At 37.8% G+C, this 14,600-nt stretch overlaps 1 protein-coding gene across 1 annotated transcript; it reads left to right on the top strand.

The window, feature by feature from the left end:
* The first annotated feature begins 264 nt into the window (after positions 1 to 264).
* GPRC6A (G protein-coupled receptor class C group 6 member A) lies at positions 265 to 13,121 on the top strand. The gene is made up of 6 exons (XM_071547880.1): positions 265 to 656; positions 2,265 to 2,568; positions 4,440 to 5,267; positions 7,981 to 8,196; positions 9,131 to 9,254; positions 10,621 to 13,121. The coding sequence occupies exons 1-6, from the start codon at positions 463 to 465 to the stop codon at positions 11,739 to 11,741; spliced, it is 2,787 nt and encodes a 928-aa protein (XP_071403981.1). The 5' UTR covers positions 265 to 462; the 3' UTR covers positions 11,742 to 13,121.
* Positions 13,122 to 14,600: the final 1,479 nt, after the last annotated feature.

The raw sequence follows: 14,600 nt of genomic DNA, 5'->3' as shown, positions 1-14,600 counted from the left end.
AGTACTCTTTGGACCAGATTCTTAAAATATTGTCACAGAAGTATCACTACCATATTACATGATTGCTTCTTTGCACTTTGCACTCTCTTGGAACGTATTCAAAACAAGCCCAAATTTATACCAAAATATTTGCCATGCTTTTCAGATAATGTATAATAAACTTTGAACATAGCAAAACAGATTTAATGGCCAACATTTCCTTTTAAACTCATTTATCTTTCTCCCTCCCACTTCACTCCCACACCCCTGCACCCTCACATTGTTAGTCACAGCACTACTGTAGTACCTTCAGTAAAATAGCCTTAGCCAGTGAAGCAAATACAAGCACCTTAGGAGGTGTGACTAACTTTTGAGTGCAGCCTTTGTCCTTTGCTGCTCTTTACATATGACACAGGAGCCCTCGTTGCCCCTGCAGCTGGCTTAATTGACTTAAAGCTGGGAGAGAGGAAGTGAAACAGGAACATGGCATTTATTAACTTTTTGATCCCCTGCTTCGTGATAGGCACTGATATTGCTTTCTCTTGCCATAATGTTGATGACTTTGTGGGTGCCAGTTCTCCGGGGGACATTGTTATTGGAGGCTTGTTTGCAGTTCATAGCGAAATGCTGCATCCAAAAGAAGATCCCATCAAGCCAGTAATTCAGAATTGTGCTGGGTGAGTAATACTGGAAATTACATATATAGTAAAGAAGAGATTGCTGAAATTGGGCATGTAGCTCTTATATTAAGGTCAACAAGTTGTGGTCCTTTTCCTTTTCTTAGTCCTTAAAAAATACCTTGGACATCAGATAAATTTTACATAAATTAACATAAGATGATGGAGTACAGCAAAATTAGAGTAAAAATATTGTGGCTGCTCAAGGAAAAGAATGAGCATTTGATCCCATTTCAGTCTTCATAGATAATCAAATAACCTTGGAGGTTTATACTGAACAATCATTTAATTTCTGTGGAAATGCTAATTTGCTATAGGTCTGAAGGACTCTGTTTTGCAGCTGATCATTATTTGTTATGAGGCATGATTTAAACAAAGGCAGACTATTCCATTTTACCTAAGCCCACAGTCAGATATGCCCCCTGCCTCACAGGGTAGCTCAGTTATAATCTACAATAGTGCCTTGCACATGACATTGTAATCCTTTTTATAATTACTGTAATTATTACACTTTTAATTATAATCGTGGCATTATGTTAGAGAATAGATTACATATAAACACCATGTCATGTATGCATTCAGGTTGAGAGTGCCCATCAGAATATTTATTTTGTTGGCTCCAAATCCTGCTGTGCTTGAAACATCATTTTTCTGGAATGCATGAATAGGAAATCTGGTGCAGAATTTGATTTTAAGTATATAATAAAGCTTTACTAAGCCCAGGAATCCCAAGTATGTGTTTTGTTTAGTGTAAATACAGGTGCAAATCCTCAAATCCTATTTGAATTTTACATGCAACTTAATCCCACATCTGAACCCAATAATCAGACAGGCATGTAGGTATCCATTTGGATTTATATCAAAATATTGATAAAGTCAATGATTTTGTCAGGGTTCTATTATCTATGGAGTCGTAATTTTTCTCAGGTCCATCTGAAGTTTAATTTAGTTCCCAAGGTTTATAAACTTTAGAGAAGCTTGCCTGAGAGGAGTGTTGGTTATATTGCAGACACTTCTGCTAGCACAGTTCAGATGAAGTATCTGTTATAACATCCACTGGAGATGAGGGAAAAAACTGTACTAATTTCTTCAGGTCTAAAGAGGATTTCAGAAGCATCTATGTGACCTCTAGAGACTTCAATCTCTGACATATTTTCTTCTATTCTGAAATATTTAGTACTTTCTTTTCTTTGCTTCAAGCTTTTGGTGAAAGTAAATACATTTTTAAAAAGCTTACTGGCCAGAGGAGTTAAATTGAAATATTTTCACTGACATTGGCAGATATTCCAGAAGATATCACTTGCAAATTTTCATGTAGCATGAAAATCAAATTTTCAGTCCGGGTTTTTTTTTTCCCATAAAAACACTTTTTTGGACATATATTTTAAGTTTTGTGTTCATTTTAGTTAATCCCCCACTAGATGAGACAAAAATATATGGCTTCTAATCTTTTGTACACTGAAATCCAAGAAAATCACACTAAACTTACTATCCATCATTTCTTCTCAGTAGTTGTCAAATTCTAGGGCATATGCTCAAAACAGACTTTGCTTCAGCCTTGTTCCCAGCAATGTTTTTCTAAAAGATACCTTCTGTATTTCCTGACAGCTTTGAAATTCAAGTTTTTCTTCAGACCCTTGCAATGATACATGCTATTGAAACAATCAACAATTCAACGCTGTTATCTGGACTTACTCTGGGCTATGAAATATATGACACATGTGCAGAAGTCACAAAAGCCATGGCATCTGCTCTGAGATTCCTGCCTAAATTCAATTCTTCTGAGGATGCTGTAGAGTTCAAGTGTAACTACTCAGACTACATCCCAAGAATTAAGGCAGTCACAGGAGCCAGCTACTCGGAGGTGTCAATGGCAGTTTCAAGGCTATTGGCTTTGCAACTAATCCCACAGGTAGGTTTGAGAGAATTATATTATTTCAGACAGAGGTCAAAATTTACCTTAGAATAAAGGTGAAGTTCTGATCTTAGGAACTGAAAAAGTCACATATTTATTACAGGGCAGGATTTGGTTCTGCCTAAGGATTTCAGGAGAGGTGGACTTCAGTTCCAAATGGAGGATTTGATTCGCTTACCTAAACAAAAAGAGTAAGGAATATTTTGTGCCCAAAGCACATGCATCTGAGCTCTCAGGGTGATGCTGGACTCTTGTCTGCCTGGCTGTGCCATTAGTCAGTCCTGGTTGTCCCAGTTACTCCAATGTACCTTGGATGACAGTGAAGCACTTTGTTCAGACAGCAAAGTTCCAGCCACCATGTCTGGTCTGACAGGTGGTGAATATGACAATACTCAATCTCAAGCTAAAAAAAAAAAAAAAAACCAAACAAAACCCCCCACAAACAAATCAAATCTGAACAGAAATTTGTGAATGCTTTTCTACCCAAGAGAAATTAAGTGTTAAAGGCACTTAAAACCATGGACAAAAAAGTGAGGAAGATTGCTTTAAAAAACAGATTTACTCCTGTTACACTTCAAGCAGCTGTAGAAGAGATAGATCCACACTGGTCCTTTATTTCTGACCTTGCTAGGACTAGTACAGTCCCACAATTGTTCCTTGGCCAGTGTTTATGTTCCTACTTTCACCACTGTAAAAGTGTAAAGATCAAGGCTGGGACCAACAACGAAAAAGCAGATAACTTCTGCACTATCCTGTTTACACTTTCTTTTTGGCAACTGATATAAATTAACTCTGTAAAGTAACAACATAGTCATCAAACACATGGAAAGGACATAAAATCTGAACTAAAGATACCTTCTAACTGAATCTTCTCCTCTGCAATGGTAGGAAGTAATTCTGACCTCCTATGCCACCAGAGGAGCTATAGTAAGTATGAAAACTAAAATGCCACACTTGAACATAATCAAAAGGCAGCTTATATGAAAACAAACTTTCATCTATGCATTAGGGCATAGTTGGAAAATAAGACCCAGCAGATATTTCTTATCAATATCATCTGCAATATTCTGACATCAGTAAGACTAGGCATCCCCTCCAGACAGGTGACTTTCATTTTGGAAAGCTTAGATTTATTTTTTAAGAATTGTCAAGCAATGTAGGCAAAAATGTTCCAACCAACAGAAAAGGATTAAAACTAGCAAAATTTAAATAACAATGTTCTGTTTATGTTTTTCTAGCTACATTCACAAGAAAAATTTAATAAATATTTTGTATTGAAGAATTAGAGCATTCTGTAGTATTCGTTACCTTTTTTCTTTTTTCTGTGAGGTTATTCTAACAGATTTAATGATCCTTTTTCATATATAATAATTAAATCTTGGAAAGAAAGTGTGTATATGTATATATATATATATATATATATATATATATGGGTGAACTGTACTAACACAGTCAGTGATAGAAAAACACTGCAAAATATAAGAGTACTAGAAATTTGAATAGCAATTCAAGAAGTAGTTAATGCTTCCAACATTTTTAATATCATTTTGAATAGCACCTGAACAGAGTAAACCAAAATTTTTATACCATCATAACTGTCATATCCATTTTGAAAGGTTTTGTTCTCTGCCTTCACTGAACTTTATGGATGAGGATGAATGAAAGGTGGAACCTGGTACTGGGCACAAGTCTGCATCCTAAGATCAGTGAGAGGGAACTTGCCCTGTTTGGCTGCAGCTTGTTGATCTCACTCACAGGAGGAGGAAGGCTGGGCCAGGTTGGAAGAGAAAGCAGTCATGGCAGCTTTGGATCTCTTTTAGTCCTTTGGAGGAAACCAACTGTGTAACTAAATTCTTCACTTTTCCTAGGTCAGTCCTGCATCATCAGCTGAAATCCTCAGTGACAAAATCAGGTTTCCTTCTTTCTTCAGAACTATCCCCAGTGATTTTCATCAGACAAGAGCAATGACCCGCTTGATCTGTGAATCTGGGTGGAACTGGATTGGAGTAATAGCCACTGACGATGACAATGGGAGGTTCGCTCTGGAAAGCTTTGGGGTTCAGGCCATGGTGAACAATGTTTGCATAGCTTTTAAAGAAATGCTGCCAGCCTATCTCTCTGACAGCACCTTTCACATCAAAGTTGATCATGCAATTGAGAAGATTGTCAAGGAAACAAGAGTAAATGTTATTGTTGTCTTTATGAGACAGTTCCATGTGCTCAAACTATTTAAGAAGGCAATTGAGAGGAACGTTAATAAAATCTGGATTGCAAGTGATAACTGGTCAGCTGCAGTCAAAATCAGTACAATTCCCAATATCAGACAGCTGGGAACCATTGTGGGATTTGGATTTAAAAGTGGAGATATCTCCTCATTCCAAGACTTTCTGAGAAACCTTCACGAAAAGCCCACTGAAAACAACAAGTTCTTACATGAGTATATTATGCTTTTGTCAGTCTGTGCACAGCTGGAATATCATGATTTTCAAACATGCATTTCAAACCAGTCCCAGGATGATCTACTGGAAAACATTGAGAATAAACATCAGGTCTGGAGAGATGATTTTTTGAATGCTAACATTGAACCAGGATTTATCCAAAGTACTATACTTGCAGTCTATGCCATAGCTCATGCCATTAAAGGGCAATGTAAAGATAGAAACTGCAAGAATCCCTCTGCCTTCGCTCCCTGGGAGGTATGAAGTCAATTCTTTCAGGTTTCATTCTTTCTGACTAATTTTCATCTCGTGTTTGTTCCCATGTTCCTGGATTTACTAGCTTGGTCCTTTTACTTAATGACATTTTATTCCTCTTCCTGCTTTTCTGCACCTACTGAAATCGCAGACTGTGACAGAGCAGCAGTATCAAATTGCTGCAGTGATAACTACACTCCAGTTTTGTCTTTCTTTGACCCATGTGTTCTGCTGTACATATAGATGGCTCATGGATGGTGGTAACTGCATAACCACCATCTCCTTCTTGATGAGTGCAATAGCAATGGCTGTAAATATGTCATTCCACAAGTGTAAAAGGAATCTTTAACTTCTGGGCTTCATTATCTACCCTAGCACTTCTCCCATCAGATTCAGAGTGCATAGAGTAGGCACCATCTTGAATGAAGGGTTCATTCTGTAGGCTCCTTGCTGGAACATCTTGGTAGCTACTCAAGTAGGATAAAATAAAATATGTAGTCAATCTATAGTGGACTTACCAGCTCTTTGACTACTAATGGTTGGTCCTGTTGCTGTAAACCACTGTAATACACATCTATGAGTGCTCTTGAGAGATGGGGATACTGCAGAACAGGAGCACTGATCAGAGAGTTTCAATTTTCCTCTCTCTCTCTCTCACCATTGTATATGTTTTGTCTTAATTCAAGTATTTTCCTCTGTATTGAATCTCTGTTTGAAACTGAAAATGCAATACATTATTCCTTTGTCTGATCTCAATTTATACTGAAGTGACTGGCAGGAAAATTAGACATAGTATTTAAGATAGGTGAGGTAGTCATCATCACACTCTACTGGATGGGAAAAGAAGTGGAAAAATCAGGCAAGTAAACCTGACCTGACCTTTTACCCAAGAACCTGCTCAGGAGTATTCACTTTTACACACTTTTACTCAGAGGATTAAACAAATGTTCATCTAAAAGTCAAACAACCATTCTGACTTGCTCTGACCTCTTATCCTAGGTCACAGCAGGTCAAACCAAGATAGAGAATTTGAAAAAAGAAACAACAAAAAAAACAAAACCAAAAAACCAACCAACAAGCCAGTAACAATCAGACTCTTACATGAATTTGTAAATGCCAATGGGACAAATTCAGGACTGCTTTGTAGGAATGCAATTTTATGGAGCTATATTTACATCATTGTTGAACTAAATCCCAAATCATCAAAATCAAAAATCCTTTTGAGTTGTTAAGCACTTGTGTGAAGAAAACTGAAAGTGATCATTATTTCCCCTGTGCTGTTTTCATAACATGTTTTTTCTAGACTAAATTTAAACCTTTTGGTAAGGAAGAGAGAGAGAGAAGCTTAGGATCCAAATAATCCATATCACAGATCTTCATATACAGAGAGACTTTGCAAAAATAATCATTGGTTACATCAAAATGTTGCTAAACATTAGCTCCTTCTATCTGAAGCTGTAGATGTATTTGAAAAGCTCTGGTATCCTCATATTGTTAGAGAATTGGAAAAGTGGAGAAGAGAAATATTAAAAGACTAGTCTGAGTATAATCAACAAAAAATAAATGCTATTCAGTTGCACACAACTATGCAGCATCCAAATCAAATGCACTACTGGTCAGAAACACACTGCTGCTTTATAAATTACATGACCTTTCAAAAAATTACATTATACATGAAAAATGGTGTATTATATACACAAGATATGTTACATATATTTCACAAAGTCTATTGAGCTAGTATACCAGTCAGCATGTTTGCTAAATGTTATGAATATCACAAATGGATCCATGTAAGAGTGTGCCTTTCAAACACAGTTGAACTCAGCCTTTCACCAAAATATTGAATTTTTTCCTTGTCATTTAATGTCTATTGCCAACAACTCACTAGGCCTGCAAAACAATAAAGCCTTGTCTTCAATTAAGAACCACAGTGGCTAATAGAAGTCTTATGATCTCCCCATGGACTGGGAGTGGGGTTTATGTACCTTAACCTGTCCTTTTCTACATTCACACAGGTCTTTTTGATCTGGCTATTTGAGATGAGGGAGGCACAAATTTTCCCCTGTTGAACACAGTGGATTGAAATATGAAGCTGGACCCATTACCTTATCAAAGAGTTCTTGTTTTGGTATTTCCTATGACCTATCAAATATGGCCTTGCACTTCTTTGCTGTCGTGCCATTGATCTCTTCATCTGAGCAAACTGGCATGTATTGTTCATTTAACACTTCTGAGTCTCACCTTGCCATACACAACTTCAATCAGAGTCATAGCTGAGAACAATGCTAGAAATTTTCAGATATTTTGGGGGAATTTACTCTGAGAGAAAATGCTGCCCAGATTGAGTCTGATGACTGTACAGTAACAACAGGAGCACCATCACTGTTGCTCTTACAAGCAGAGGAGTGCCAAAAGACTATTAGTTCTCCCATGTAAAAATATTTTCTCTAAGAATATCATATCAAAATTTCCAAGGCTGGTAAATATACTAATATGAGTATTCGTACACACTGCATAGAGTTAAAAAATTAGGATTTTTTTATTAATAGATTTTTAAGGTCAACAAGATTGTCTATATGATGTAATTCTTTAAACAGGTATAAATAAATTTAGATTTGAATAGTTCTCTTACTCCTAAAAACATTTTTTTTCATTTGCTTAATTATTTTGTCACACTAACATGATACTGATGTATGTTATCATTCCTTATGTACAGCTTCTTGAAGAACTCAAAAAAGTGATAATCATTGATGATGATAATAAAGAATTCAAGTTCAACTCCAATGGAGATATGAGCACCAGTTATGATGTACTTCTTTGGAAAGAAATTGACGGCCACATGAAAATCACCACTATGGCAGAATATGATGCAGAGAAAGGTGATTTTATCTTTGAGGATGAAGAGAAAAAAAAAGATTTTCTGGATTTGAAGGTAATTTTTAATTTGTTGACCTAACATGTGAAATTTGTTTTATATGATTTCTTCTCCCTCCAGCATTTGCAACTGAAGCATGTGTCAGTTAGAAATCTCTCTTGTGGTTGAATGTTCTCCTTTAAGAGCAAAGAATCCTTTCTGAGCATATTCAATCACTTTCATGCACCCTGAGATGCATGTTAGCCTGTGAGCAACAATTTAAATTGATTTATTTCCCCAGAATTCTCCCAGAAGGTTTCCTAAGATGAGAAGTTATGTCTGTCCTGAGGATGCTACTCCAGAATGTCTCCACCTCCTTATGAGCACCATCTGGGAGGGAGAAGAAATTGCAGTGTACCTCAGGACAGATTCTCTTTTTTACAAAAAACCTCTTTGGATGGGGACCTGACCCCAGACCACAAGAGAAGGCCCTGATCACATACCCAGGATTGGGGTTTTGTGACTCAGAGATGAATTGTTGAGGGTCAGGAATGTCAGAGCTGTAGTACAGAGAACCCTCTAAAGTGTCTCCCCCAGGCCAAGGTGTCTCTCCTGGGCTCAGAGCAGCTGAGCAGGATTTTGGGATCTCAATTGTGAGGCAATTCACTCAAAATCCCCATCGGATGTTTCTGGACCTTCTTTGGAGCTGAGCCTCTGCAGTCTAAATTCAGGTTCAAAGCTGAATACGAGACTTAGATCTAGATTTTAAAGGTACATATAAATCCAGTGATTGGCATTCAGGGCTAAAAATTAAACTTATCAGGTAGATAATGCCCCATTCTATCACCTGTTGACCATGTGGAGAAAATACATGAAATATGAACTCTACCATGACTTTTTTCAACATTACTTTCAGATTCCCTTAAAATATGTATGACACCCAAAAAAGTGGGTACAAATTGCAGTATTACTGGAGGAGGTTTTTTTAATTTTTGTTCTCTGCACACTGCAGAAGGTTCAGTCAACATGCTCTCAGCACTGCAGACCAGGCCAGATGAAAAAGGTTACAGAAAGTCCACATACATGCTGCTATGAGTGTGTTTACTGTCCAGAAAACCACTACAGCAATCAAACAGGTAAAGAACTGTGATCCAAACAAAGGTTTATTTAGACATCAATACAATTGTTTTATTTGGATATGATGTGGCTTGACAACCTTGGGTTTGACTTTGGAATGGGATTTAAATATTTGTTTATGTTCAGTTTCCCATAAAACTTGGTGTAAATGCTTCTTAGAAGACCAAACTTTAAGCAATTAGATTGTCCAGGTGGCTAACATTATCCTTTGTTAGGATGGAAATTATGGCTGATTTATCAGTGAGACTGACTCTCATCAAAATAAAGCCTTGCTTTCCTGTCTTTCCACAGTACACCCAGTTCAACAAGGAAGAATTACTTAACTGTGAGGGTGGTGAGGCACTGGAACAGGTTATCCAGAGAAGTGGTTGTGGATGCCCCACCCTTGGAAGTGTCTGAGGCCAGGCTGGATGGAGCTTTGAGCAACTAAGTTCAGCAGAACCTGTCCCTGGCTCTGGCAGGGGGGTTGGACCTGGATGATCTTTAAGATCCTTTCCAACTCAAACCATCCTATTAGAATTATGAATCTATGAAGTACAAGGCTTATGTATTTTGCTTACCAGAACATTTTTTTGTCTTACCACAAAGTACTATGCAGTTTGATATAACTGTACAGTAATATTTTCTAGTACCAAGTCTGATGTGTACTTTACCAGTGGTTCATATACAGGTTTAAGAAAACATTTTCAAAGCAGAAAACTGAATATGGAGGAGTAGGATGGAATTAAGAAAATTCTGGCACCATGTACTTTTAGTATCCTGAGAGCAGAAGAAAATTAATTTTATTTTCTTATTCAATTAATTGTGAAATTTCTTCATTCCAGAGAATAGGAATTTCAAAGTAAAGGAACCCTTCAGATCATAATCTAAAGCAAAGTTTGTTCTTGCTATTGTATTTCCAAAGCAATCTGTAACAAGAATGTTGGGGTGTTTTCTTGTAAAAATAGACAAATGAAACAAAAATAGTTCAAATTTTTGTGAGAATTGATTATTTCCGAATTATTGTTCAGGTTTTAGTTAAAGTTTACCTGTCCAGAGCTCTGGCCAGGTCACATATCGTGCTCAGTGATGAGCAAGACAGTTTTAGAACCCTGGTCATTCTCCCTACACTCTCCCTGCCCCTGGTTACAGGCAACCCTTGCTCCCAGCTGGCAGGGGTTCGTCCTTTGCTCATTCTGCCACTGCCACCGCAGCCCTGCAGCTCCTCCATCTGGATGGCCATAGCAGCAGTCAGATGCAATCAGACACGTCGTTTCCCTTTAGCATCCCCTCCCACGTTGCTCCTGTATCTCAAGCCCCGAGAATCCACTTCTCAGTTCATTTATTTTGGCTTTCTAAGTTATCTTCCTTTTTTTCTGCTTTCAGATATGGATTACTGCTACCGATGTAACAACAAAACCTACTGGGCTCCCATCAATAGTACCACATGCTACAGAAAGACAGTCTACTTCCTTGCCTGGACTGACTGGTTTGCTATTTTCCTCCTCCTTCTGTCCACTTTTGGGGTTGTGTTGGTTTTGTCAATTTGTGTAATATTTACTAAAAACTTGAACACACCAGTTGTAAAGGCATCTGGTGGGCTGACTGTCTGCTATATTATTCTCTTCTCCCACTTCTTAATTTTTTTAAGCACTGTTTTCTTCATAGATGTACCCACAGGTTTCAAATGTAAAACTAGGCAAGCACTCTTTGGCATAAGTTTTACACTCTGCATTTCATGTATTTTAATAAAGTCACTAAAAATTTTGCTAGCCTTCAGCTTTGATCCCAAGCTTCAGAATTTCCTGAAATGCATGTATAAGCCTGTTCCCATTGTGGTCATCTGCACTGGAGTTCAAGTTATCATTTGCACCTTCTGGATAATATTTAGGACACCTTTTGTAAATCGAAATTTCTCAATTCCAAAAGCAATAATTCTGGAGTGCAATGAGGGGTCTATTGTAGCTTTTGGGATTATGTTGGGCTACATTGCTGCCCTAGCCTTTATTTGCTTCATATTTGCTTTTAAAGGTAGGAAGTTGCCAGAGAACTACAATGAAGCTAAATTCATCACTTTTGGCATGCTGATTTACTTCATAGCATGGATTGTGTTTATCCCTGTCTATGCAACCACATTTGGCAAATACTTGCCAGCAGTAGAAATCATTGTTGTTTTAATATCCAATTATGGAATCCTCTGCTGCACTTTTCTTCCAAAGTGCTATATCATCATTTACAAGCAAGAAACAAACACAAAATCTGCTTTTCTCAAAATGGTTTACACATATTCCTCTAAGAGTGCAGGCAGCGTTGCTGTTAGTCAGGTTTCTTTGGATTCAAAGTCTTCCAGCTTCCGAGCTACTATCTCAGACTCATGTGAAACTGAGAAAAACTCTGTGAATGGAAACTGCCATTTCCAAGTGCCTGGGCAGCCACTAATAAAAGGCAAAGTTCTTCCTAAAAATGCTGCAAGAACTACGGCCAGGAAAAGAATCTCCAGCATATGACTGGCCAGAGTTAAAGTATGGAAAGATAAAAAGCCATCTTAGAGGGGCATTTTTCTTTCAAATCTCTTTCCTTTTGGCATCCCCAAGGAGAGCAGACCACATGAAACCTCTCCTCCTGTACTTGAGCAGTTATCCATTACCAGATCTGAAAGACTTCCCTAGCTCTGAGAGTCCAGCCCTTTCTCCTGCAGGCTCCAAGATGTGCAGTCCCCTTCAGCAGCTCCCCTTCTTCCCCAGCCCACTCACACAGAGCTGTGGGAACCTATTCTGTAATCTCCCTTCCTTGAGTGGGGCAGAAGCATCACAAAATTATTATTTCTTACAGTCATGTAGGTGGGATCACCTGAGTTTACTCCACTTCTTTTGCCTCTTTGATACCCAATTGTTTAAGGAGCTATTCTTCTCATCTGGCCCCATTTCACAGATCAAAGAGAATGTTGTCCCAGCCTTTGTTTGCTAGGATAAACAAGCTGAGTCCTTTAGTCTCCACTTTTAAGATAGGCTTTCCATTCTCCTGAACTTCCAAAAGTAACGTTTTTCATCTGGTATCAGTGAATCTCTTTTTCTGTCTCCCCAAAACTACACACTTTATTATTTCAGATGGGTGCTCCACTAACCTTTAAAGTTCCTTGAATTTACCGGGATGGTAATGAACTAGATGCAGTCTATAAGAAAATTAAAGAAGTTCTTTGGAGCTCTGCAGTTATACATGTGTTAATTTAGTCCCCTCCCCCCCCCCCCCCCTCCCAAGAAATACAAGGATTCACCTCATGCACCACCTCTGATGTGCAAGGAGAGAGAGCTTACTGTGTTTGTCCCCAGATGTCCTCTTAGCTGAAAGTGTAAGGACAACCTGTAATGTCAAAACTTAAAGCCACTAATTGATTCCTCTCATGAGCATAAATAATGTAATGACCAATATCAGCATGGGTGCATCCAAGAAATTTTAAGGGGTTTAATAAATACTAAAAAATATGATTTTCATTAGGAACATGCCAATGCAAAATGTACATAAAAGTAGCACAAGATTGAATGGCCATGATCTGCATTGGAGGAGTCTCTGCTATGTAGCTTCATGGGCAAGACTGTGTTGTGCCTTCTGTACAAGAAGCAAAAGGTGCATTCAGAGAAGGAGGAATTTTTCTGTCAGGGTAATGGTACCACAGAGGTTTTTAGACTGTAAACGCCATTGTCAATCCAGAATCAATAAAAATACTATTCTATATTCTGAAAGCCTGGAACACAGAAACTTATTTTAACCTCTGTGACATGTTACTGTGTAATAATATTAAATTCCTTGAGTTTTGCTCATGCTTCTGTTTTAATCTGGAATAACTTGTTGTACCAGGCCAAAATAAAGTTTCAGTAGATTGTGCCATTGTTATGTAAATATATCTATTTTTATAAAATTTTTATTTATGTACTCTGAACCTTATTCATATTTTTCTATTTGTATTTTATTAAAAACAGCTATAAATCACATTTCAAAACTGGACATGGGCAACAAAATTATGACATGTAAACTATATATGTACTGTGTATCTATGAAGACATTTTGAAAGGATTTGAATGGCAAGGGTACAATTTACCTACAGACTTGTGTGATTGCATACGTTCTGTTGCTGATGGGAGGAATGAAGGTTTATGCATATGTGTTTATACGATGAATGCTATTCACACCTCAGTTGTTGCAAATACTTTTCTGAATATGAAGTTATGTATGATATTAGGTTACAATTCCTGTAATTTGACTGTAAATAGAGCAAGAATTCTCTCCCTAAAAAAGAGAAGCAAAGCTTACATTGCACAACTGTCAGCAATCAGCTGGTTAGAAAAGTTAATTTGGCTCAAATGTCATACCTGTATTTATTGTTTCTAAAAGTGTTGAGTGCAGCATGCCTTGAAGCTATATGAAAGGGAATGATTAAAGCCATATTGCTATTTAAAATTGAGTTTGCTTACTTAATTTCCTTCCCTCTCCACATAATCTTCTGTTTGGCCTTGGACAACAGCAATACAGACACCTGTAAGGTGTTTCCACTGTAGATCTCAGCCTGCATCTTAGAAATGTCCTTTAGGTTGAAAGTTGTATGTGGTAGGGCATTCCACCTGCAGGAGAATGAGGTAAGTGTATAGAGGAACAGGGCCTGGTGACAGCAATGTGAAGCCCTCTACCGAGATATCTTTAAAGAAAGAAACCACATATAGCAGAATTTCAAGGGAGTCTTACCTGCTATATCTAATTCTCCAGCTACGTGGGTCTTGTTCAAAGCACAGTCAATAATGGAGCAGAGAGGATATAACAGATTTGCTAACTAGATACCCTATACCCAGCTGTGTTATGTGCTTTAATTGTCTTGTCTAAAAGAAGCAACTGAAAGTATGTAGGTATAACATAAAGGGATTGTGCTACAGAGGATATGATAAAGCTTAAAATAGGAGTCCATTAAGCTAAAGAAGCATTTGTGCACATTCACTTGCCCAGAGCAGTTAGTATTCCACTAATCTTAACTGTTCCTGTTACCAGTCAAGAGACAGGAAGTGAGCCTGAAACAGACTTTCATCCCCACAGCACAGACCAGGAATCAGCTTCCAGAGTCAGTGCAAAGCCTCATCATGGTGCTCTCAGAGCTATGGTCCATAGGTCAGGTCATGTAGGCCCAAAGGGGTCAGCTTTTTTTTTTTTTCTGGCTCACAACACGCTCTCCTTACTTACTTTGGAAATGTACTGAAACTAATTCTCAAAACACTAACATCCCATGGCTCATTTTCTGTCTCTGAGAGCAACAGAGAGAACAAATGTCCCAAATACACTGCTGTCCACAGAGAAATCAAATGTGAGAATGTCATTAGTTGAGG

Source organism: Pithys albifrons, chromosome 2 (assembly GCF_047495875.1).
Source record: "Pithys albifrons albifrons isolate INPA30051 chromosome 2, PitAlb_v1, whole genome shotgun sequence".
Taxonomy (NCBI): Eukaryota; Metazoa; Chordata; class Aves; order Passeriformes; family Thamnophilidae; genus Pithys; species Pithys albifrons.
Note: the sequence above shows the minus strand (reverse complement) of the source record. Positions and strands in the feature narration are given on the sequence as shown.

Bases quoted from the DNA above. Each gene is read 5' to 3' on its own strand.
- GPRC6A (XM_071547880.1), top strand. From the start codon at position 463: ATGGCATTTATTAACTTTTTGATCCCCTGCTTCGTGATAGGCACTGAT. The intron at 2,569-4,439 runs GTAGGTTTGAGA...CACTTTTCCTAG, and splicing joins CTTTGCAACTAATCCCACAG to GTCAGTCCTGCATCATCAGC. The intron at 8,197-9,130 runs GTAATTTTTAAT...TGCACACTGCAG, and splicing joins AAGATTTTCTGGATTTGAAG to AAGGTTCAGTCAACATGCTC.